Here is a 25,787-nt window from a genome sequence, read left to right as displayed (position 1 = left end):
TCAAATCTACCAGAAATATACAATACGTACTATAATACCCAAAATAATTTACGACCAGCCTCGTTTTTTACCATGTCTCACACACTGCTCTCTAGCAAGTAGAATATGACTTTGGCCATGAGCTCTCCTGCTCCATCATCCCCAAGCTTGGTATGCGAGCCAAACACTCCCATGTCCAGCCGATCACCCCGAACGGCCATTTCCAAATCAATAGCATCCTGTAGAACGTTAGTGGAAGGAAAAGAAAGTAGCTTAACTGCGACTCGGACTGGTATGCTCACCTTGTAAACGTATTTAACAGTATTTCCCCCTAGGCCATCGTATGAGTCTGGCTTGAAGGAGATTGTATCAGACACGGGCATTGCCGAAATATCGCCCGATGACTTGACTAATTCCAGACTCGCAGACCGACCGCCGGCCGATTTTGTCTCCATGTCCTGATCTGGTAGCAGGAAATTGACAAAAGAGTCTACCTCAATCCCTGCCCAATCCCGAATTTCCCAGAGACCCGATGTTGCTGGTGCTGGCGAGGATGGCGCCAGAGGTGACGATATGGCATGGATGTCTCTTTGAATTTGTTGTGCCAGGTCGACCATGCTTCGCTGTGTGGGCGACGATATGAGTAGTGGGACCAAACACAATGTTGGATATTGCAAAAGCTTGTTCAGCCTCCCGCTTTCTTCGACCTCGTTTTCCCTGTTTGCAAGGTAAATTCCGAAGATGACGTCTTTCTTTCTCTTGTCCATACACAGCGCTTTTGCATATGCTGCAAACAGTAGGCTCTGAAGGCTCAGACCATGAGTCGAGGCCACTGTCCGCAAGACGGTAATATTTGAAAGGACCGCCTCTTTGTACAGTGAAACACGACCCAGAGGGGCCTCTGTCGACACAGACACACGTTTGGGTGCGTCTTTCGCTGCTGAGCAGAAATACCTGGTCCAAAACTCTTGTTGCAGTCTCTTGGAGGTCTCAGACATCTGGCGTGCTATCATCCATGTCCATGATCCGAATGTATCTGTCTTCTCGCTGACAAGGGGCATCACGTCCGTGGCCTCACTGCTGCAGAGTCGCTGGAAGCGGTCCAGAATGGTCTGGAGGCTGACTGCATCGTACAACGCATGATGAATCCTCAAAGCCAGCACAAAACGGTCGCTCTCAGTCGCAGATGTGGCAGTCAAGAAAGCCAGCGGCTTGTGTCTTGCCACCGCGGGCCACACTTCTTCACTGACGGAGGATCGCACACCAGAAGCGGGCTTCAAGATTACCTGAAGTATCGGTACTGTGCTGGATGCCGTTGCCAACAATACGGTTCTCAAAAGCGGGACTTCGGCCACCAATGCTTCCCATGCGGCGAAGACTGCTTCTCGCCCTCCAGAGACCCCGCTTAGACTATAATGGAACTCGGGGAAGAAAACCTCACCATTCGAGGTCTGCCAGACGCTGACCATATGCACCTGCATTGCCGTCGCAGGCAGAACCTGCTGGATCTCATCGTTCGATATTCCAGCCGCACATATTACTGCATCTGCCTGAACAGAATCCAGTATGGTTGAGATCGAGGCAGTGATTTGCTTTTCATCGTCATTTGGGGTGGCATATGACTGCTTAGCTGTGACAAACGCTGCCATATCTTGAACTGATTCGGAAGCAAGCATTTCGCGCACCCCAAGCGATAGACCGTGCGTCTTTCTCAAGAGAGAGCTGACCTTGATGGCGCTGATGGAATCGAGTCCCAGGTGATAGAGCGTCTGCCCTCTTCTCTTGATAGTTTCGGAAGGTACACCTGACACCACCGACAGAGTCGACCTGATAGCTTCCTCGACCAGGGACCACGAATTGTTGCTTAGCTCCACCGGCGACGTCTGCTTTCTCTGACTCCCAACTTCCTTTGCCAGGAGGGGAGTGAAGGTCGGCAGCCCGCAAAGCGACACGCCTTTCTCTTCAAAACGTAGAATACTGTCCTGGTGTGCCGGAGAAGATGAAGACTGGACGAGGAATCGGAGAGCAGTGTCTAGCTCATGCACGATGCGGGAGGCATCACTGCTCGATGCATATGAGCTGTCGCAAGCCATCCGCCAAATAATTGACTCGCTGCCAGCGAAACTGACTACCTCCATTTCGACACAAATCGGGTACTCGACGTCTGAGAACCCTTCAATCGAATGCATCAGTGGCTGATTATCTTCTTCGAAGGAAGAGGGCTGTCTTGGTGTTCGCTTCTGGAAAATGAACAAGGTATTGAAAGCACCGTATTCACCGACGAATTCAGACTTGGCAACCATTCTCTGTGCTTTGCGCAGGGGGAAGTGTTGGTTCTCGCTGATGCTTCCCATATTCGACTGCATGTACTGCAGCAGCTCAGCCGTTGTGCCATGCAATATGACGCGTACTGGCACAGTGTTCATGGTCGGGAACAGAAGCTCATCGGCCCCTTCGGTCTCCCTTCCTGACAAGACGACTCCAAAGACAACATCCAACGACCCCGTCAGTGTAGCTAAGACAGCGGCCCAACACGCCTGTCCAACAACCTGTACGCTCGTTGCCTCTTTCCTGCAGAAGCTGAGGAGACCAGCGGCTGAAACTGAGGATGCCGTTTCGATACGTGTGACTGCTTTGCCTCCACCAGTTTGCTCCTGGCTCTCCGTACTCGCCTTCACATGCGTTGGCTGCGCGTTTGAGAGGAAGCTTCTCCAGAAGCTCTCTGATTGTGGACCTGACGAGTTGAGAATGTTGCCGAGCTGCTGAAGATAAGGCGACCTGGTGTCAGGATGCCCTGTGTCACCCGCCGGGTTCCTATACGCAGATTCGACACGGCGGTGCATCAGATCCAGAGACCATCCATCATACAGAGAGTGAGAAATAGACAAGACGAGATAGCGGCGTTGTTCTACTGGTATGTGGACGAAAGTCAGATGAAGAAGACCGGACTCTCCTTCCGATTTCATCGCTCGTTCTCTGACTGCTTCTACGAGACCAATCAAGTCGTCTTGACCGGAGGCTTCGCAATCTGTGATCAAATCCTCAATGTCAATGTCGCGCTTCACGACTTGACAATAGGACACGTCAATTTCCAGACTGTCAACAGCGTAAAAGACTGTCCGCAGAATTGGGCTTGCTCTGACAACGCTCATCCAGGCGTTCTTGAGCCGGTCTGAATCAACACCCGGCTCCAACTCTAAAATGTCGTGATTGAAATAACGTGTGAATCCAGACTGAATCATATCTGCGATTAGGCCTTCTTGCAATGGGGTCGGCGGTAAAACATCTTCCACGAAAGAAAGGTCACGTCCACTGAGAGCAAGGTATTCCCGTAGCGAAGCGGAAACACTATTCAACAGTATAAGAGACTTGTCGGCCTTGCCATCAGTATCGTTTTCCCCCGTCTTGCCAGCTGTCGTGGCAATCACTTTGACGAGCTCCGAGATGCATTGGCCACGAATAAGTTGACTGTTCGAAAGATGGATTCCCAGTGCTCTAAGACGTGCTGAGAGTTTGATTGTGTCCACACTGTCTAGGCCAAGCTCAAGGAGAGTCGTTTCTTCGTGGATCGAGTCAATTGTGGTTCCACTCAAGAGGGAGAGCTCTTGCCTGATCTTCGTCGCGTCGCCTTCCCACTCGAACAGCGAAAGATGGGCAGGCGTTTTCTTAGCAACGCATTCAAGTGAGTTTCCACTGTCGGCAAAATTGACGATGTCACTTGCCTCCTCCGCAATGGCGCAATCTTCGCTTTCAGCCGCGAAAATCAAGTCTTCAGTGTTCCTTGACATTGTATCCACTGCCAAGACAAGTCTGTCAACAATTTGATGAACCGTTGCTTCTTCGAAAGCCCCAGCCCTGGCAACAAGCAAAAATTCGACATTCGAAGTGCCATCAGTGGCCCCATCTAGGATGACTTCGAGGGCGAGGGGGTAGTCTGCTTGAGTGCTTGAGTCCACCTCTGTCCAGATCTTCTGAGCAGATGACGACGCGCCACCAAATTGGAATGAAAGCAAGATGTCGAATAGCGGCTGCCCAGAAGAACACCATTTTTGAACATCTCGAAGTGGGACTTGTTGGAATGGTAGGATGGCCGTGTTGAAGGCATGACATTCCTTTGCAAGTGAGGCCCAGGTCTCGTTCTTCCTTCTCGGCATGTAGAAGGGAAGCGTGTTGAACAACGGACCAATAACACCTTCGACACCGTCCAAGTCGAAAATGGTCCGTCCAGAAAGAACCAGGCCTAGGGTAGTGCCATCGCCATATGTCTCTTGGAGTACAGCTACCCATAAGGCCTGAATTAAGGCTGCGTGAGTAACCCCCAAAGAGGAGCAGAGACTGTTAATAGAGTCAAAGGGAATGGACCGCTTCGCAGTGATGTCCAGGAGGCTTTCTGCCGATGAAGCCGAACTTGAAAGTGGCTTGAAGAAACTTTCTCTGAGGTGTGTCTCCCAGAAAGGGCGGCTGTTCCCATAGCTGCGTAGAGGTCCGTGTATCAAGGCATCCAAAAACGACGTACCGCCATCTTGGCCATCGTCTCCCATCATGCCTTCGTAGTCGGCAAAAACTTGGTCGAGAATGCGATCCAAACTGATGGCATCATAGAGGCCATGGAAAATGTGCATGACGAAACACCGATCTCCCTGCCGTTCGCCCACCAAGAATTCAAGAGGGCTGCGAATCACATCACCATCGTTGGAGCTGACCCAGACAGCAGTATATTCTTCCAAAGCTTCTGCGATGTCCTTTCCGCCATCTAGAGAAACTTGTGTCCATGGAACGTCGGCAAACTTCAGGGCAGCCTGGACAACGCCCTCATTGGTGACAACAAACCGAGTGCGAAGAATCGAGTTTCTTCGCACCACCACTTTCCAGGCTTCCATCAGGCGTTCGATCGACACATCCTCCGCCAGCTTGAATGTGAACGTGTTGAAATATGCTTGCGTGGTTTCTTGTCCTGACCTCGATCGAGACACCATGCCTTGTTGAAGAGCCGAGCATGGGGCAATGTACTCGATATCATCGGGGCTGATGCCAAGCGCATTACATACATGGCTACGGTTTCTGTGTTGGCAGGCTTCCACAAGGAGACGGGCTTCCAAAAGTGGCCCAAGATCGGCAGCTGTTTTTTGAGTCTTCAACGCAATAACGAGGTCGCCGATAATAGGATGAGATAGGAGAAGTGCCGGTGCAGCAGGAAGGCCGATTTTCTTGAGAGCCCGTGCAAACCGAAGGACCGAGATTGAATCGATTCCCAGCTCGAATATGCTAGTATTCGGTGCCAGCCCCTCGTCCTTGTCCAAGAGGGACAGCTGGCGTAATACATACAACAACTCTTGCCCAGGAGAGCCACTCAGGGTATCGATCTGGTCGCCAGCATGGCCGGCTCCCGTCGTTTTCATGCGGTCTTCTGGTGTCAGAGAATTGAACAGCCGTCTCAGCTCTTTTGCCTCAGCCTTGTTGTTTGCTGATAGCGGAATGAACGGAAGCTGGACCACATAAGTCGGCACCATGTATCCCGGAAGTCGTTCGCGGCAAGCCGCCTGTACTTGCCTGGACAGAGCAGCTGCCGTGTCGCCTGGAATCGGCACCAAAGAAAGACCTTTTCTCGAAACTGCAGACGAAGCCAAAGATGTGTCTGAGATGACGACGAAAGAGACCAAAAAGTCCTTTTTGTTCACGTCGTCCCGTATGACAAGTGTTGCAACGTCGCCAATGCTATTCCCAACTCCAAGACGTATCGCATGGTTAATTTCGCCGATTTCAAGTCGTTGACCTCGCAGCTTTACTTGGTCATCAGCCCGCCCAAGGAAGTCGTAGCAGCCGTCGTACAACAGCCGCACAAGATCTCCGGTACGGTAGACGCGCTCCCCGTACCCTGGGTAGGCTTCTTCGCTCAAAGTTGGAAAGCGTTCACTCGTCAAGTCTTCACGGTTGAGATAGCCCTTGCCTACGAGCTTTCCGGAGACACAAAGCTCACCGACAGCACCGCGCAAGACTGGGGTCTGTGTTCCAGGGCGGAACACAAAAGATCCGACGTTGGGAAATTGCCTGCCAATATTCGATGCACGTCCATTTTGTGGCACTTGAGGGTACGATGTCACACCGATCGTTGCTTCTGTTGGTCCATAGAAGTTGTGCACCGCACCAGTTGGGCCCCAAGAATCCAGCATCTCCTGCTTCAACGGCTCACCTCCCGTTATGAATACGCCTCGACACAAAGTCGGGACATCGCTTGGATCAAGCAGGCGTCCCAAGCTCGGTGTCAAGTCGATGTGAGTTATGCAGAGCCGTGATATCGTGCCTGCAAGATCTTCAAGAATGAGGTCCCGAGGAGCACCAACGAGAACAACGCCAACAGACCAAGTCCAGTACTGCTCCAAAACAGAGACATCAAAATGAAAGGAGGCAAATTGAAGCCAACGCGAAGTTTCGTCGTAGTGGCTCCGGAACAGCTCCTGGAAAGCCAGCATAGCCTGCACAGCATTTTCATGTGTGATCGCACAACCCTTTGGTGTCCCGGTTGTGCCAGATGTGTACAGGCAGTAGCAGTTGTCGTTTGGAAGAATCTCACGACTTGTGGAAAATTGAATGTCCAGATCTCCGGCATGCTGGGATGCCAGAGAGGACTCGTCCAATCCAATGATTGCCACCCCCACAGCTGAATCGAAAAGGCCTGTTGTAGACGACGGCTGGCATGCCCTCAGAGTGTCTGTAAGGAGGAGGACAGCTTTGGAGTCTTGCAAGATGAATTCCTTTCGGGTTGATGGTGCCTCGGGATCCAAGGCTACAAACGAACATCCAGCTTTGAGGATTCCCAGAATTGCGAAGAAAGCCTCGGGGCATTTGTCAAAGCAAATGGAAACAATGCTTCCCGGGACAGAATGCTGAGACACGATTGAGGCTACCGCGTTACCGCGATGATTCAGCTCTGCGTAGGTCCACTCTTTGGAGACTGGGTTTCCGGCGCCGTCAAAAGCCGTAACAAACTGTAAAGCCGTTTTGTGCGGTATTTTCCTTGCCTGGTGTTCCACAAATTGATGCATCAGCTTGATTTCGGACTCCAGCTCTGTGTCTCGTGCAGGCAAGGCACTGAAAATCGTTGGCTCCGTTGCTATCAAATCATCCTCGTTGTTGTCAGGGTGAAAAGCGAGGTGACATACGGTGGCATCGAACTGGCGGAGAAGGAGTTCCACCTGCTCGACGGGGATGACGCTGGCATCGAACGTGAGTTGGTACTGCATCGGCCCATCTGTCTGAGGAGTGGCTTCGAGAGAGATGGGATAGTCAACATGCGCCTCTTCGTCGATGATTTTCCACGGCAGATGGACTTGTCCAGCCTCCCCATTGCGGTCAATATTTTGGTAGACCAGAAGAGTATCAAATAGGCGCGAGTCAGCTCGTCCCAGCCACTTTTGAATTTGGCTTAATGGGACATGCTGTGTCTTTTGGAGCAGGATATTGGAACTCATCAACTGCTCCACAAGTTGGCGGTTGCATGCATGATTCTCTGCAACGACAGGAAGCGTTGTCAGACACGGAAAGACGGCGTCAGATGTCGCTTCTGAGTTTCGTCCAGACAACACAGTTCCAAATACAACACCGGAATCTCCGATGTATGACGAAAGGATTCGAGTCCAAGCTGCCTGGAGAACTGCATGAACGGTGAAACCAGAGTTCATGGCGGCACCAAAAATCTCAGTAAACGACTTGGAGCTTTGGCTGACTGCAACTTTCACCAAAGGCGACTTGGCCTTGAGTGGTGTGAGAACAGGGAATGTATTGATGACTGCACGTGTGGCCAGTTTCTTCCACATTTCGGATATATCTGAAGACGTAGATGATGTGATTTGATGGAGAATCTCGGACACTGCAGTCTCAGTCTGTGGAGCCCGTTTGAGTGGTAAGCCACTGGCATATCGCGAAACATTGTCAAGAATACTACTGAGACTGGCCGCGTCGTACAGGCCATGATGAATGGCCAAATGACAGGTCACTCCCGTGCCATTGAGGTCTTCCACGATGACGATCTGCCACGGTGGCACCTGCATGTTGTTGATTGCAGCTTGCGCTGCATCGAGCCTCCACTTCGACAGGTTGAAAAGCAGCCGATCCTGTTTTTTGGAACAACAGCAATCTTGGTGTGGTAAGATATAGCAGCAGGAGTACTGTATTGGACCATTGCAAATGGAGATGGGATGTCAATCATCTTGTCATCTTCCATGCTGACAAACCCAGTCCGGAGCATTGGAGTGATCATTGCGACTTGCTCCCACGCTCTGGCCCAGCTATCAGCAGTCAAAGCCACAACTGCATCAGCATTGGCCTGAAGGGCAACAAAGTTGAAGTAGTGGCGCCCACTTGAGCGGTAAAACTCGACAAGCAGACTTGACTGGAGTGGTGTGCATGGGAAAACTGCTTCGACATCCTCGTTTGCGAGCCCATGCTTGGCAAGTAAAGATTGAAGATGTACTTTGAAGTTCGAGAAATCATATTCTGCCGAGGATGACGCTGGTGAAGATAATAAAGGAATGTCGGATGACGAATTCAGTGCCGACGCTTCCGAACCTGCAGCAGAGGCTCTCGCAAGACATTGGGCGAGCTCCATACTGCTAGGGTACTCCATAACATCTACAGCAGAGACTGGTAAGCCTTGCTTTCGCAGCCTCGCAGCAACTTGAACCGCCTTGACACTGTCGAGTCCCAGACGATAAAGAGTTGTACTCCTTCGGATGTGGTTTTCTGGAACACCAGACAAGTGTGAAAGAACTGAGCGGATGGTGGATTCTGTTGTATTCCAGTCCTCTACAGACTGTGAACCCGCTGTAGCCTGTCTCTCTTCATTGTCGATTGGTGCCATGCGGTGAAACTGCAAACCCGCTTCACAAATTTTCTGGCGCAGTTGAGGTGCCAAGTCGTCACGGCAAGGTATCTGCGAGGAGGGAAAACGCAAAAAGCTTTCAAATAGATTCCCGAATAGTTCCGATACGAGCGATGATGCAGTATCAGAGACAAATGCACTACACAAAACTATCCTTAGAACGAGCTAGCTTCGTATTGGCGAATATGCCATAGAGACACAGGACCGCGGGATGTGCTTGGTTCTTACCTGTCGTGGTGGATCTGAATGCCCAGGCTGTCTTGGCTTTGGTTAGGGGTCAGCTCACAAACAAGAGGAAACTATCAAATGGGTTAGCCACTGTCTTGAAGAAGAGCAGTCAAGAGAATAAACTAACATCCATCTCCCCATCGTCTCGTTCAAGCGTCCAAACTATGCTGTCAAGTGGTCGTGACGGTTGCTGGAGCAGCAAGAGGCTGTCGAAGAGGCGGCCACTACCACCAGCATATTTTCTCTGAATATGTCTCAACGGTGTGAACTGATGTTTCATCATATCTGGATTCAACGCTTGGAAATATGACATCAGATCCTTGACGGTGCGTAACGTCGACAACTGCACACGGACGGGCAAGGTATTGAAACAAGGCGCAACAAGCTCATCGCTTCCGCCTAGGGGCAGAGATCGACCGTTGTACACGTTTCCAAAGCAGACGTCGTCTTCTTCTCCCAGTAGACTGAGAACACATGTCCAAACACTCTGGAGCGTGGTCAAAAGTGAGAACCCGAGATTGTGGGCCCGCTCCTGCACACCGGACAAAGGCATTTCGAGAATGCTGGCTGAAACTTTGCTTTCTCTTATGGAGATGGAGCTTTCGTTCCGAAGCAATATTGGTCTGAAGTCATTCAGGTGATTCTTCCAGAAATCCTCTGTCGATGAAGGCAGAGAAAGGGCCTGACTTAAGAACGAATCAAACGTAGGAACCGTTGGTGGGAGGGGCTTTCCTTTGACCGTTTGCTCAACCTCAAACAATAGCTTTTCCATAGCCTCTCCATCGTAGATTGCATGATGACAAACAAATGATAGGAAGCATCCATCTGACTGGCTGATGACCGCAAAGGAGACAGGCGGCTGGTATGAGTCAACTGGATCTGCCAGCGATTGCACGTGCCGATCGATGACGTTTTCAATGGAAGTTGCAGTCCCTTGGCTGTCTGAATCTTGCGTATCATATTCAATCCATGATGATTTCCAGCCTTCAAGAATGACTTGGGAGATGGGATGACTGGGACTGTCCGTTGTAACAAAGCATGTGCGCAAGATCTCCTCGCGCTCGCTTATTCTCATCCAAGCGGATTGCAACTTTTCTGGGCGAACACTCAGCTTGAACAGCATGCGGTTGATGTAAGATTGGTTCCGTGCAGGAGAAACGAGCATGCCTTCTTGCAGGGGTGTGCAAGGCAGTACTTTGCCACATACTAGGCCGCGAGAATCCAGTGTCTGCCGCAACTCGGAAAGGAAATTTGCGGAGAAGAGGTCGAGCGAATAGAGGCTTGGCGCATCGATTTTGGGGGACTCGTCCCTGAGAGCCTGTGATAGCCGCGCGACAGTTGCATTTTTGAGGATAACTGAAATCGGGAGCCGGCGTTGGAGTGACTGTTGAACAAGTTTGGACAGACGAATAGCTGAGATTGAGTCGAGACCGAGACTCGGGAGAGGTGTCCATCGGCCAATGGACTGCACGCCAACCTTGAGCGCCTCAGAAATGATCCGGGCGATCTGTTTTTCCAACTCCGACCACTGGCCGCCATTTTTGTCACCACCATCAATGTTTCCGCCAGAATTGCTCGTCGAAGACAGAAGCTCCAGCGGAAGAGCTTGAAATAGCTCTTTCAAGGCTCGCTTGTCTGTCTTTCCGGCCGGGGTAAGCGGGATGGACGATATTGGTATCAGATGAGTTGGGACCATGTAGGCTGGCAGGCGTGACTGCAACAGGCTGAACAGCTGCCTGATCATGAAGGAAGAGGATTCATTACTCAAGTCGGTAACATGGGATGTGGACAATGTGGATCCCAAACTATCTCGTTTGGAAGGTGTGAAGAAAGATGCCAGCAACTCAGGGTTCGAGTCGCCGTGGCGGAGAAGAAGCGTTATGGGCTCCGATACAAGTCCGGATTCTTGGAGAATGGAATTGATCTCATTGAGTTCGATCCGCTGGCCGCGAAGTTTGATTTGGTCGTCTATCCGCCCAATGATCAACAGAGAGCCGTCTGGACGCATTCGTCCGACGTCACCTGAGCGGTAGATTCTTCCATAAAACGGATGATCGATAAACTTCTCGGCGGTCATCGTTGGCAGCTGCAAGTATCCTGCCGCAACTTGATCACCTCCGAAGCAAAACTCGCCCAACGCCCCTTTAGACACTGGCTCAAGACTGTCGAAGTGAAGAACAAAAGTCGACGTGTTTTCAAACGAAAATCCCAGCTGCGATGTGACGTCATTCTGGGATGTCATATGTTTTACTGTGAGAATGTTTGTGGTCTCGGATGGGCCGTATCCTACATGTGTCAGCCATAGCACGAGACAGGACCATAAAACAGATAACCAACTTACCAACATGAATTCCCGTTGGCCACCACATGTTGAAAACGCTCTCTAGGAGTGGCTCACCGGCTACCACCAGGAACTCAACAGACGGAGTATTCTTTGGATTTACCAATGATGCTACGGTCGGAGTCATGCTCAGATGGGTCACGTTGAGTAGACGAATGGCACGTTCCAGATCATCGAAGAGAACGTCATTGACCGCTGAACAGAGACACATGCCCGTCTTCCAAGTGAAAAAAATTTCAAAAGCGGAAACGTCAAAGGCCTGCGAACAAGATTGCAACAACCTCCCATCGGGCCTGAGTGGATAGATGCGTGTCAAGACATCCAAATGGCTGGAGATGTTGAAGTGTGTGACACAGACACCCTTGGGAACGCCTGTGCTTCCGGACGTGTACATGATGTATGCCAGACTAGAAGGTTCAACGGGTACACCCTCAACAGCAGAGTCTGAAAATTTGTCGAGATCGGTTGACTGAAGATCAAGTGGCGTTACTGGTAGACCAACAAGGGTGGCCGCTGCTAACCTGTTGGTCAAGCAGAACTGAATGCCCGCCTGCTCCATGATAGTGCGTGCTCGGGCAGAAGGAATGCTTGGAAGGAGAGGGACATAGGTGCAACCGGCTTTGAGGATTCCAATCATGCCAGCATAAAGAAGTATTGATTTTTCCAGTATAATAGACACAATATTTCCTGGAGCCGCCCCATTTGACCGCAGGTATCTGGCGATACGATTCGAAAGACCATCTAGTTCACGATAACTGATCGTTTGGAACTCAATGCCATCTTCTCCTATGGAACTCGCAAAACAGACAGCTGGCCTGTTAGGATATTGCCGAGCCGTTTTCTGAAAAACGTGCGCGAGATCTGCGCAGCCATTGAATGTCTTGTAGTCAATGTTGTAGCATGAGAGAAGATCTTGTGGAAAGCAGGAGCGAATGGATGTCAATTCTTTATCCACATTGTTGGCCAGGTGGCGAACAATGCAGAGGTATTGCGCCATCATGACATCAATCTGCTCTTTGGGGAACACGTCGCCGTGGAAGGTCGCTCGAATGTGAAACTTGCCCTCTCTGGGTTCGATCTCCCAAAGCAGTTTTGTTTCCAAATAGTCCTTGTGAGCCACTTCTGAAACGAGATCCCGCGAGGTCCTCTGGCTGTAAAGGGACTCTTGGTACACAAACAATACATCGTACAGCGGCTGACCAAGGAGCAGCTCTGCTGTTTTCTTTATCTCAGCAAGAGGTAGAAACGCATGGGGAAGAAGTGCCCTGTTTGTAGACTGTATGGTGCTCAGAAGATCGTGGATCGTTCGCATCTGTGAGAGATCGGCGCGAAGAGGTACCGTCTGTAGGCAGGTGCCGATAGTGTCCTCGATCCCATCCACCGGAAGCGTCCGACCAGAAGCTACCGTGCCGATGACAACGTCACTTGAGCCAATTAGAGAACCCCAGAGCCATGTCAATGCTGCCTGGAAAATAGCTTGTGTGCCGCACTCGAGCTTTCTGGAGATGCTCTCGACTGCGTCGGAGTCTACGCTCGGTAGAAGACTTTCCAGTGAAAGAATAGCAGTAGGCTCGTCGGTCCGTGTCCTCAATTCTGGGAATGGACTGGGCTGATGTCCGTTCAGCAACTGGGCCCAGAACTGCTTCGCTGCATCAGTCGCGTCTGTGGATATTGAGAGGTAGTGCTGAACCACGCGACTATACGGAGGTCTTGCTGCGATATCACCACCTCCAAGCATTGTCTCCAAGTCTGCGCGAATCAAGTCCGCAGACCATCCATCATAGACTGCATGATGGATATGCAAAACGGCGCGAACAGTCATATCCGTGTCACAAGACTCTGTCTCGAATACTTCGACACGGAAACCCATGAGAAAAGATTGCTCGGTACCCCAGACATAGTCGCGTGTCGAAAAGTCGACTTTTTGAATTTGTGTTGGAGAAGCCTGCTTCCAAACCACCTGGGAAAACCGGCCATCAAAGTGGATAAAGCCAGTTCTCAAGGCCTCATTTGCCTCAATCAGACGATGGAAACAAGACGCAATCTCATCGGCATCGTGCCGGCCTGCGAAGCCCAATTCGATCCAGTTGCAATAGGCTTGTGGGTCTGCGAGCGTTTCGCCGAGCATGGCAGCCTGGACCGGGGTGCATTCGGAGATGAATTCAATAGAGTCTCTGCTTATCCCTTCGAGTACGGGAGCTGCGCTGAGAATGGTGTCCGCATCTAGTTCCTGTGCAGTATGTATGTCGACATCGTCGCTAGTCTCTGCAGCATCGTCTTTCAGACGCTGGATCCGAGCACGGAGAGTAGACAATGTTTTGGCTTCCAGCACATCAACAGCGCTAACGTTATGAAATCCTGCAGATCGGATCGAGGCTGCAAATCGGATCGACCGCAGCGAATCCACACCAGCTGCAGCCAGCGGGAAGTTGCTTTCTATTTCGCAGCCGAGGATATCACGTGCAATTTCATGGAGCTGACGATCGAGATCGTCCTTGAAGACTGTCGGGCTGAGTGACTGTGAAGCTGCTGCCGATCGCAATGAATCTGCATATTGGTCGACAAGACGTCTGCGGTCGACCTTTCCGGAAGCTAGACGAGGGAACTCGGACATGATGACAATATCGCCGGGTATCATGAACCGGGGCAGCCAAGACTTGCATGACTCTAACACCCTCTGTTTCATATCCGCTTCCTCATTCGGCCCAGCGTCGCAGAAGGCGACAAGATTTCCGTTGATCACGGCGGCTGCGCTTCCAAGACAGCCATTCGCTCGAAGAGCAGCTTGTTCAATCTCACCAAGCTCGATTCGCTGGCCGCGTAGCTTCACCTGTCCGCCTGACAGGCGTCCAGAGCACTCCAAGATGCCCTCGTCGGTAATGCGGGCTTTGTCGCTAGTTCGATAGAGGCGGCCAAACTTCTCAGTATCGATGAAAGCCGCAGCGGTTTGCTCAGGCCGGTTTATATAACCACGGGCCAGCTGGTACCCACCGACAGCCAGCTCGCCGACGTCGCCCAGGGGCACAATTTTGGGGTCTTTTGGCCCAGCCGGCTGATCGCCTGAAGGCATTTCTAAGACGTACGCCGAAACGGTGTCCAGAGGGAATCCAATATTCTTCACCGAGGCTGCACCATCCAGAGCAGGCTGAAGTGTACTGTATTGGTGTCAGAAGTAGGTCATCAGAGTGTATTTAGGATTCGGGGTGGCTAACCAATGGATGGCGGCTTCGGTAGGACCATACATGGCCCACAGTATGCTGGGGTGACCAGCACTGGCGCCGAACTCGCGGACAACCGGCTCTGTCAACATTTCGCCAATGGTCAGCATCAGGCGCAAGCACGGGGCGTTTTTGCGGCTGCGCAGGAGACTTCCGGCCACGGTGGGCGTGAGTTCGCAGGCATCAACATTCATGCTGCGGATGACGGCCGGTAGGTCGCTCAGCATTTCTGCACGGCTGCAGCTGACGAGGGTGGCGCCGCGAAACAGGGGAAAGAAAATTTCAAAGACGGATACGTCAAAGGTCGGGGCGGCAAACTGCAGGAAGCGCTCAAAGGGCGGGATGTGACGGTCATGGGAGAGGAGACTCTGGGTTGCAGCGATATGTGGCACTCCGACACCCTTGGGAGTGCCTGTCGACCCGGACGTGTACATGACGTAGGCGAGGTCGACTTCTGTGGGAATTCGCGTCGGTGGTGCATCTGTCAGGGCCAACTGAGTCGTATCATGAGGCAGGTCTAGGTCGTCAAGAAGATGAATTTGGTCAACCAACACCACCTCGATGGCCAGGTCTGACGGAAGCTTGGATGCCATCTCCTGTGTTGTTAAGACAACAGTAGCAGACACGTCGCACAGAATGAAGCGAATGCGATCAGCTGGCGCATCCAGTTGGATCGGGCAGAAAGCCCCCCCAGCCTTAAGGATGGCCAGAAGAGAGAGGTAGAGCTCTGGAGCTTGGGGAACGAGCACTGGAACGACCAGGTCCTTAAGCGGCACACTTCCGCTGCTGTCATATTGGGACTTTGCCGAAAACGAGCTTCCCGCATCACCGGATCTGACTGAAGCCAAGGCTTCAGAAGCTTTGAGCTGTCTCTGGCTGATCTCTGATGCCAGTAGCTGGGCTTTCTGATGCAGTTGGCTGTACGACAAGACAGTACGCCGGCCGTCGGGGGACTGGTAATCAAGTGCCGGAACGGCAGCTGTCTCAGATCGGCGCGAGACGACATATTCTGAGTTCACAGGCCCCGTTTCCGCACCAAATAATAGGTGATGCAGCAAGCCGGGCCCTGGCAGCCTCTGTGGCTGGGGATTGAGGACGGAGAGCTGCATCTCGACGTCCGCGGTTGCTTGCATTATCCGGAATGAGTTGCTATGGAAAGGAAGAACGATGTTGTTCGCAAAGAGACCAGCACCAACTGCTGATAGCTTGACGCTTCTTTCCCGCTGCCAGGCAAGAAAAGTAAAGATGACGGATAATAGCTACTTGGAGGCTATGATCGATGAGCTGGTGTAGGTGTTGAACATATCAGGAACGGAAGTTTGGGCTGTGTAGTGTGGGGGAAGGGGCATGCGTGGTTCATGCAGGTTGTGCTTCTTTTTCCTGTTCTATTGTGTCCAGCCGTCCAGTTGACGACCCTGAAAGCTCCTGCCGAATCGGACAAAAGAGCAGCAGCCGAGCTTCCGAATGGAGAAGGGAGCGACAGGTGTGAATGGGCAGTTGCGAGGGACTTTGGGGCTCTAGGTGTACTCGTAGGTGACGTTCCTTCCCCTTCCTTTAATAAGACAGGTGGTATTCCGAGGAGGCATATATCTTTCCATTATGCAATCGAATGCCTGTGGAGGAGCAATCTGCCATGGCTTTGCACCGACGCCTTGGCCAAGAACGGGGGGAGCGTGTTCGGGGCGGGCTTTGGCGAGGATGATCTCAGTCAGGTGGCAGAAGAGCCCGGGTGTGCGAGCAATCAGCCATCCCGCACTACTCCGTACGCAGCTTGGAAATGTGGCAGAGCCCGGGCGCGATGGCGGCGAGCGAGATTTTGCAGGCAGGATAAGAGGAAAAAGGGCCGACAGTGGAGCAGAAGGCAAGGGTTAGCGAGGGGTGATGGGGGGTCGATGGGGGGCATTGCACGGCCGCTACAGCCGCTAGGGGTGTGACGATGAGCTGGTAGGGGGCATTTTAGGGGAGTGAACTAAGTGATGGCTTGGCCTTGTCGCTAGGGCAAAGAGCCTGTCTTCTGGTGGGGAATGCTTGTCTTAGGAGAGAAAAAAAGAAGAGAAAACAGAAGAGAAATGGGCCATTTTCGGCCCGCCTGGCTTGGATTTAAGCAGCTGTTACGTCAAGGCAAGGCCGAGGGACAATGGCAGCGGCAACGTCTGTGCATAGGATTGCCAGTGTTGCTGGCGTTGCGATATCGCTAGTCTTCGGGGTAGCCATTAATTTCGTCCGTCTCTCTGCTCCGATCGCCGTCTACCCAGCAAATCTAAATCTTGCAGCTCGTACGGTTTCGCCACGAGATGGCCAGCAGCTGCACGACTGTCACAGCGACTAACAACCACCTCATGCTCTTTCATGTTAGCCAATAGCTAGCACACACACACACACACAGAATCACTATGGTGTGGAGACCGGCTTAACTCCAGCGCCATATCTCAAATTTTCTGCATTTTTTTTTGTTCTTCTTTTGCGTGAGGGACAAGCCATTTGCTCTGCTCCTACGTCTCCGCCCGTCTTTCATCGCCTTATCACACCATGCAGAGCACGACGGCTAGCATTCCCAAAGAACTCGGCTTTGACTACTTTCTTTCCCTTCTCATTGGTGCACGCTCCCGTGTTGGTCTTGCCGTCATGTCTAATTTGTAGTGAAATTATCGCCGAGCTCGAAAGCCGACCGAATAGGGTCGCTTGCTTTTCTGCTTATCCAGGCCACTGCCCTGAGGGGTCTGCCCGCGATAGCCGAACTCCCTGTTGTTGGTGTGCGGCCCGTCGTCTGCATTGAATTCCCGCTTTGGGTAGTATTTTAGGCTGGGTGGAAGAACGAGAGGATAATAGCGACAGAAGAGAGCCGAGGCCTTGGCACGACACGCATGTATTCAAGACATCTGACAGTAACAGGTAACAGGTAACAGGTAACAGGTAACAGGTAACAACTCTGGGGTCAAATAAAGGAAGAGGAAAAGAGACGATTACAAAAGCAGGAAGCCTTCACTAGCCCGACTCGAGAGGTCCAAAGTCTGTTGAAGCTGCTACTTCTCCCGGCCAAAAATCGACTCCACAATCTCTCCTGAGCGCGTAGCCAGCACCGACAGCAGCGTGTCGCTAAGCTGTAGGGTTGTTAGCGGAGTTGAGAAAGCAGACAAATAGACGAAGCTGGATGACTCACGCCATGTGTGCCCTCGTTGCAGCCTTGCAGCCAGACGCCAGATCCGTCTGCAATACTTCCAGCACTGAACTGGACCTTGTAGTCACGCGAGACCCGAAGGATTCTGGTGGGGCTGTCAGACTCGTCCTCCTTGACCTCCCACTTCTCAGCCGTCTGCTGGGCGGCCGTCTTTTCCGGCAGCAGTGGCCAGAGGTCGCGCAGCATAGCCAGATGGGCGTTTCGCTGGTAACCGGTGGCGGCAATGATCAGATCGACGTCGAGCTCTTCGGTCTTGGGGTGGCCGTTGGTGCCGTTCGTGTGGCCATTGTGACCGTTGGTATGACCGTTAGTTTTTTTAGTGGAATGGCCATTGGCATTGCCACTTGTGCCGTTTGTAGCCTCTTCGCCCTCATCATCCGGTTCGACAAGCAGCCGCAGGCTGCCCTTCTCGTCCGGCTCCACGCCCGCGATCCGACGGCTGCTCAGTAGCCGATGTGGCCACTTGGTCTCGTCGGTGCCGAGAGTGCGGCGCTGGTGATACATGCGCTCGTACAGCGTCTCGATCAGCTCCAGCCGCACGACCCCGTAGTTGGTCGCCCGCGCGTCGGCCAACAGGTGCTGACGATACCTAGCTGGCCGTGGGTACAGCTCGTCGATGTAGCTGGGGTTGAAGATGGAATTTACACTGACAAATCAGTGAATGGGGGTTTTTTTTTTCTTTTCTCTTCCTGGGCCTGTACTCACAATGGAGAGTCGTCACTCGGCTTCAAAAACTGCTGCCGCATGACCAGATAGGTCTTGGAGTTGGGGTATAGGCCCTGGATGTTGTTGAAGATCTCGGCCGCGCTCTGGCCAGCACCCACGACGGCCACACGGTATGGTGCGCTGGCATTGGTGAGGATGGCCGGCACCAGGTGGGCGTACTGCGACGAATGGATGATCCGCGGGTTGTTGGCAGGGAGGCAGGCCGGCAGTGACGGCCGTCCGCCTGTGGCCAGAAGTACATTGCGGGCGCGGAAGACCTGGCGATTGCCATTGCGGTCGTAGGCGGTCACGCGGAAAATGGTGACGGGCGACTTGCTGTTCTGATCGTCCTGGCCGTCCTGGTCGGCCTCGACAGAGTCTACCTCGGTGCTGTAGCGCACAGTGTCTTCAAAGAAGCTCGCGCACCAGCGGAGGTAGTCCTCGTACTCGGCCCGGGCAGGCAAAAAGGTGTTGAGGTTGGTGAACTCGACCAGGCGGCCATTGCAGTGCAGGTAGTTGATAAAGGTGAAGGCAGACCGCGGGTCGCGCAGCGTGGCCAGGTCCTTGACAAACGAAATCTGCATCTTGGCTCCCGGAAGCAGCATGCCGGCATGCCAGGCAAACTGCTCCTGTTTCTCCAGGAAGAGCACCTTGGGCAGCGGCCGGTCCTCGGCCAAGGTTGGGCTGCCGGCCTCGAGCGAGTCGTGCAGCGCAATGGCTACGGCAAGGCTGGCCGGCCCAAAGCCCACGCAGACTAGGTCCTGCACAGCATCATCGTCGGCTGGCTGAAGACGCGACCGTCTCTTGTTTGTGCTGGTGCTGCTGGCCATGGCTGCTCTCTGCTCTCTGCTCTCTGTTGGTGGCTGTTTCTGTTGCCTCTTCTGATCTCCTTCTCTCTGTGGTCCAGATCAGATTGGGTCCGGCGTCGGCTGGCTTAAAACTAACCTCGCTCCCTTTGCATACGGAGCAACACGCCAAGATGGCGGCTGCAGGCGAACAACAATGGCCCCGGTAGGCCGAGGGAGGAGGTCGACGACGGTAGCGGCGTCGCCCGATGATGACAGCCCCCACGTCCTTGTTGCTGCTTCGGAAGTTGGTCGCCTTGGCCTTGTCTCCGTCGCTTGTTGCCTGTCCCTCTTGGCTTTCTCTGTGTCCTTCTGCTAGGCCGAGCTCAATCTGTCTAGCCGCACTCCCCCTTGCTAAAAATGGCGTGCTTTTTGGTTTTCTACAAGCATTTCTGGTCCAAGAGAAGCAAGTAAAAAACTCCCTTCTTGGCTTTGCCGTTGTTGATCTTACGACATTCTATCTGGGGTTTTTGTCTTTGTCCCGTTTTCTTCAGAACACCCCTCCAATTCCCCACCACGGATACGTCCAAGAACTGCCTCTTAGGCGGGTCGGTCTTACTTTGTAGGGTAGGTCGCGTTATCCGTTACCGTGTATGGTCCAACTGGCCGGCTTAGAGGGGTGGTGGTAATGGTGGGATGTCTTGGTAATGAGAAGAAAAAAAAAAAAAAAAAAGCGCCGCTAAGGTATGAGACCAGATTTTAGACCTGCGGAAGGGTGGGCACGATGGAGGTGACCTACGTAACGCCTTCGACCGAGCGGCCATTGCCCGTTTCCAACGTGCTATGCTAGTTAGTCGAAGAATTGCTGCTGCTAGTCACAATACGAGCAGTCTTGTTCGAATAGCGGCTGCATCGGAGGCTTGAAGACGAGAAACAGAACGAGACCGAAAAGAGGCAGGAAGAAGGGGCCGAAATGAGATGGGAGAAATCAAAAAGCGACAGATCACGTCTGTGGCTGGTCTGCTCTGCGTCTCCATCTGCCCATTCACTGTTTGGCCATCGGCTGACAGCAATGCAGGCAAGGCAGGCCGGCTTGCCATGTATCCGTGAGAACCGACCACTCGAACGCTAGCCATGGCGTGGCAGTGCACACACGGCAGGGCGACTCATGTTGCGTGTTGCTCTGATCTGACTTGCTTTCCAGGTGGAGACGCGTCGTGAAACGGCTCTGCCTCGTTGTGTAGAAAGGCGAAAAGGGCAAGGGGGAAAAGAGGGGGTCGCCGAGATGAGAAAAGACTTTCGGCGGTCTCGGCATTATCGCAGGATCTGATAAGATTGTCATGCGGTATTCTTGCAGCTGGTAGCATCAACTAGTCGCTAACTTTCTCGACTAACCGTAAAATCGGCGGCCCCTCTTCGACAAATTGCTGCAACGCAGTTGTTTTGCTTCAGGCCAACTGCTCGTGGCGACGATCGTCCATCCCGAGAACGAATAAGACTTTCAATGCCCGTCGCTCGAGAGAATAACGCACAGTGATCTGCAGGAACACGCGTTGGAAACACCGACCTCGGAGATGCATTTCGAGTTAGCCTCTGCTCTCTTTCGTCTCCTACTCCATTTGTCGTTCTTTTTCCCGCATCTCTCGTGCATCGACTTTGGCTTGGCATGTGAAGAGACCGACCAGCCCGACACGATCCGAGGAGGCCTCTTACTTTGCGAACTGCCCCTCCTCACACCGAATACTCTCCGTGAACAGACTTGCGGAGCTCGAACGAAAGAACCACCAGAAGCCATGGAAGACGTGCTACTATGTGCACAGCTTGACGAGTACCGCTGGTACTGCTGGACAGCCGCTGGGCGGAAGGAACTTTTTCCTCCTTCCTCTAGTCAGCACCACCACCACAAGGTGGAAACTAAGGCGGGTCCCTTTCCCCAGTTCCATCTTGGCAGGGGACTCAGTCGCCAACGCCAAGTGCTGAGATACGTAATTTCAACTCGGATAAAGTGCTCACATACGAATGTTCCAGGTGTAAAAAAGGGTGGCAGGGGCCGTCTCCTCGTAGATGGCCGGATCGGAGGCCGACGGTATGTTTACTCGTGCTCGCATGGAAGCGGTCTCGGAATTGATCGTGGAGGGCCTCTGGCTTGGGCAAAACATGGACAAACAGGTTCATCTTCTTCCATCTCGTGACATGCGTCTGATTGTAATTTGGAAATCATCCTAACTTAAAGGCAGCGTAAGTCGCTTATGAGGAACAATCCCGTGACCTCCTTCCCAGAGATACATAACCCGAGATATCAGAGCTCGAGGTCATGTTGTAATCAAAGATATCAACGTATCCAGTCCATTGATAGAAAACGAGACCAATATAGGCAAATTCCCGGAAACGCCATCGTCCATTCCACAAAGGCTCTTGCAGCACAAGTGTCGAAACCTCTTCGACGGCAGTGATGCAAACCATACTTTGTGATACACGCAACCACCATGAGTCCGGGCCGTACATAAAGCCCACCAGAAGCAAAGCAACCCACAATGGCTTGACAGCCAAGTCAGAGAGGAGCTTTGAACATCGAGAAAGATGATCTGGTACGGTAATAGCGACAGCACACTGAGAACCAGACCAAGGACGTAAACACAAACACATCCCACGAACAACTTCTCACAGACGATATGCCCAGGCCAGCTACTTGTCTGCCCGCACAAACTTCCACGCGGACGTATCCACGTTGTGCAACGCAGGGCTGAACGAGCAGTCCTTTTTCGTCTGAGAGCATGTGCAGCTGTGCCCGTAGATGCACATGCCACTGCGACAGGCAGACTCTTTGGCGCACTTTTTGGCACGTAGCTCGCGCCGAAGAGACAACAGCTCGCCGGCCGAAAGCTTGACGTGTGAGTACTGGCAGTTGGGTCGGAAACAGGTCGACTGTAGCTGGTACTGGTGACAGACCTTTTTGTGCATGGTCGGCTTCTTTGGCAACGACTCGTGCACCGGGTCCGAGTTCCGTGGCAGAGGCACGTCAATACGCTGGTTTTGCGTGTTCACCAGCACGGCATTCTCGGAAAACATGCCAAACTCTGGCACTGTTTTTGCTTTCGCTTTTGACCCGGTTGACCCGGCTGACCCGGTAGAAGACTGAGACCTGGACCCAGGAGACGGCGTCCTCGGCTTGACCCTCTGCGACGGCGGTGTAGCCGGTGGTGTCCACGGAAGGTTGTTGGCTGGCGGTGAAGACGATCGGGACTGTGGAGGCTTTGATGCAGCCGCACGAACTGGCAGCCGGACAATAGGCTTGGAGACCACAGGAACTGGAACGGGTGCTGGAACGGGTGCTGGAACGGATGCTGGAACGGAATCTGGAACGGAAGTAGTCTTAGATTGAGGATTTGCAATAGATGTTGGGTCAGGAACCGAAATGGAAGGAGCGGCCGAGCCTGTTTCTGTCTTCTCAGGAATTCCAGACGAGAGGCCTAGGAGACCAGACAGCCACCAAGGAGACTTCTTCTTCGGCTCTACCTGGCCAGGAGACTCGGGCGGACCAGCAAGCGGAGAGGGAGGGGCAGACTTGTTGGGCACGGACAAAGTCGCCGCGACCGCAGACGGAGCCGTGACAACGGCCGAAGCAGCCAGCCACGTTCGGAACTGTTCGGATGACGGAGTCAGGGTCGGAGACGCAGTCGGAGCATTGGTCACAGACGAAGCGACTTTCCAAGTCCGGCCTTGGCCTGACGACGGGACCACAATCGGGATGGTTTTCGGAAACTTGGGGGAGGGCGGGCGCTTCGGGCGCTGGATGAAGAAGCCGGCCAGGGTGGTGGACGAAAAGGGCAGAGAAGCAAACTCGGCGCCCGGCTGAGACGACTTGACGAGCACAATCTTCTTGCTGGCCACAGGATCGCCAACAAACTTCTCCAGCATGCGCACGTAGCCGTTGTCGTGGCAGCAGGCCAGCAGGATGTGCTGGCAGCAAGGGTTATTGACAAACTGGCGGAATGAAGCTGTGACAAGCAATGGGGAGAAAGAAACGGTCAGCCAAGAAAAAGGAATGCCAAGAGAGCCATATCGGCAAGCTGAACTCACCCTCGAGCTTCCGGTCGGCACGCTCTTTTCCCCTGTCGACGACGACAAAGTCAAAAAGCTCTTCGGTCTGCGAGAAGCCTGCCATGAAGTTCAGAAACGTCTTCTGGGCGTCGTACCGCTTCATTCCCGTCGTCCGCTCCAGCACGTTGATCCGGCCGTGGCCTGACGCAAATGCCTTTGCGATCACCGGAAGACCGGCTGCCTGCTCCCCGTACATCATCAGCAGATGCTGTCTGACGGCCTCTCGAAGATCCTTAGCCGCTTTACTGCCGCCCTCAACGGCGTTTTGCTGCTGCAGGTAGTTGTTCATCTGGAAGGCGTGCAGGTATCAACGGTCAGAAAACGGGCAGACGCGAAAACATGACATCGAATGAGGTATTGAATGCTCACAAGATAGTCGTCACCGTCGGCATCCACCAATACGAGCACAAACGAGCCGTCGCGCTGCCTTGCCGTTAGCCCTATGCAACGATCCTTCGTCGGGTGGCTCTCACATACCACAGCCTTGTCGTGTGCCGCCACCGTTGCTTCCAGCGTCTTTATCTGATGTTTCGACTTGTCTTGGATCGATTGCTTTGCTGCACGCTCTTTTGCAAGCTCTTGACACACATCGCGGTAGTCCTTATCCAGCCGCAGCATCTGGTCCTTGAAGGCCTGTTCATTTAGATCGTTAGCAAAAACCATCACCGACAGCACGATCTGGGACTTCCAGGACATGTTTACCGTCAGTTGCTTGAGATTTTGGGTTTGTTGGGCACCATATCGAGTTAAGAAATCTCCAAACTCTTTTTGGTTTGTCGGTTTTGAGTTCATTTTGCCTACTTTGTCGGCTGGTGTGAGATACAACAGCAGTACGACGATGGGAGCAAAAACCACCGGATCCGATGAAGGAAACAGGATACGAGAGGGAGAGCAAGCAATATTAAGGGCTGTCGCCCCGGCTTCCCGGCCCGAATGCAGGTCAGGCAGACAAGAGGAGGCGGCTCAGGCCGTCAAGTGGCCCGGCGCTTATCGCTGGCAACCAAAAAGAGGCCATGTACAGCCTTGTACGAAACTGCGCAGGGTGGCAGTGGGATTCACGCAGGCGAAAGCTGGGCACATCATCTGCACGTATCAAGCAGCATACGGCCCAACCAAACGGCCAGCAAAGCATGGAGGCCTGCATGGCGGATGAACGTTCTCGCAGGACGGCCAATGGCAGAAGGACAGCATCTTCCAGCATATGCAGCGTATGCAAAATATGCACAATATGCAGACGTGTCGCAAGGAGATAAAGTGTCCGGAACTTCTATGGATGACAATCGACGAAGGAGTGATCACACGGAGGGATCCTCTTTTCTGACCTGCCTTTTTAAAGCCCCTGTACGACTCACGGACCCGTTCTGAACAGAGGCCTACTCGACTTCGCCGCTTTTTACGACAGGAATCGCTGAAAATTATTAGATTGACTTAGCCGCCGAGGCAGCTGCTGTCTCTGTCTCCCCAGGATAGTCGGTCGTGCCACTCTTCCTCCAGTCGACCCACCGGGTCTTATGGGTCTTGTGCGGCCGGCACGCCACAGAGGCCACTAACCATAGACCGGCGGCGGTCAATCTGATATCGGAAGCACCACTGCAGTTTCTGCCCCTTATGGAAACGGTTCCCGCTCGGGCTCGTCGATGATTAGGCGGGGAAGCAGCAGGTGTAGATGGCTGGCCAGCTGACAAACGATTGAACAAGATCTAACTGCAAGTCCTCAAAGCTAGGGACCCGTGGTTGGATGGCATTTGAAAAATGGAGGAAGCTGTCGGGCAGTGATGGATTTTGGGCTCGCCTACTCCGTACATTGACAAGTAAGATATGTAGCTGTAAAGAATGCTTGCTGGCAGTGAAAGCACCCACTAGTTCGCTGTCGAATCAGAACCCGCACATAGGATACGCAACAAATCGGCAATCTTCAAACATTACCCCAACTGATGCAAACACCGCAGAAAGCACAACACAGACCTGCCTGCCTTTAGGCTGCGCATTGCCACTGTTTGCTAACGAAACCAGCTTAGGTGTTTTCTGTTTGGTAGCTGGTCATGGAGATATATTACAAGAGGCCCCGTTCGTCCTTGTGACTGCGCCTCACAGCTTGTTCTGCGTATGCCTAATCAGTCGGGACTAGTCATGGTGTATCCCTGCTATGCGAAAAAGGAGGCGGCCGGCGGCTATCGCTGCAGTTCGTTCTGCAAGCCTTTGAAAGTTTATCGCGGGCAGTAGGCCAGCCGTCCAACTTAGCCACAGCCAAGTCTCGCATCCGTTTCCAGAATGCCGAGGTAACAGCGCACCGCTCTTGTCTTTGCGAACATGGGCCTTTGGAGTTCTGTCAATAGTTCCCCAGAGCGCACCCCCAACGAGAAAGATGGACATA

The 25,787-nt window shown here is 52.9% G+C and overlaps 3 protein-coding genes across 3 annotated transcripts; all 3 read right to left on the bottom strand.

The window, feature by feature from the left end:
• Nucleotides 1-77: 77 nt before the first annotated feature.
• On the bottom strand, nucleotides 78-15,777 carry CMQ_3566 (nonribosomal siderophore peptide synthetase; the record flags this gene model as incomplete). Its single annotated transcript, XM_014319504.1, has 5 exons — nucleotides 78-218; nucleotides 282-8,090; nucleotides 9,213-11,371; nucleotides 11,427-14,581; nucleotides 14,639-15,777. The coding sequence occupies 5 exons, from the start codon at nucleotides 15,775-15,777 to the stop codon at nucleotides 78-80; spliced, it is 14,403 nt and encodes a 4,800-aa protein (XP_014174979.1).
• Nucleotides 15,778-17,667: 1,890 nt separating this feature from the next.
• On the bottom strand, nucleotides 17,668-19,357 carry CMQ_3879 (L-ornithine n5-oxygenase; the record flags this gene model as incomplete). Its single annotated transcript, XM_014319817.1, has 3 exons — nucleotides 17,668-17,745; nucleotides 17,805-18,468; nucleotides 18,528-19,357. The coding sequence occupies 3 exons, from the start codon at nucleotides 19,355-19,357 to the stop codon at nucleotides 17,668-17,670; spliced, it is 1,572 nt and encodes a 523-aa protein (XP_014175292.1).
• Nucleotides 19,358-21,997: 2,640 nt separating this feature from the next.
• Nucleotides 21,998-24,109, bottom strand: CMQ_3947 (ccch zinc finger DNA-binding protein; the record flags this gene model as incomplete). Its single annotated transcript, XM_014319885.1, has 4 exons — nucleotides 21,998-23,310; nucleotides 23,393-23,702; nucleotides 23,783-23,836; nucleotides 23,891-24,109. 4 exons carry the CDS (start codon nucleotides 24,107-24,109, stop codon nucleotides 21,998-22,000), a joined length of 1,896 nt encoding a protein of 631 aa, XP_014175360.1.
• Nucleotides 24,110-25,787: the final 1,678 nt, after the last annotated feature.

The sequence above is a fragment of the Grosmannia clavigera genome, assembly GCF_000143105.1.
Source record: "Grosmannia clavigera kw1407 unplaced genomic scaffold GCSC_113, whole genome shotgun sequence".
NCBI lineage: Eukaryota > Fungi > Ascomycota > Sordariomycetes > Ophiostomatales > Ophiostomataceae > Leptographium > Leptographium clavigerum.
This window is presented reverse-complemented; position numbering and strand designations above follow the sequence as displayed.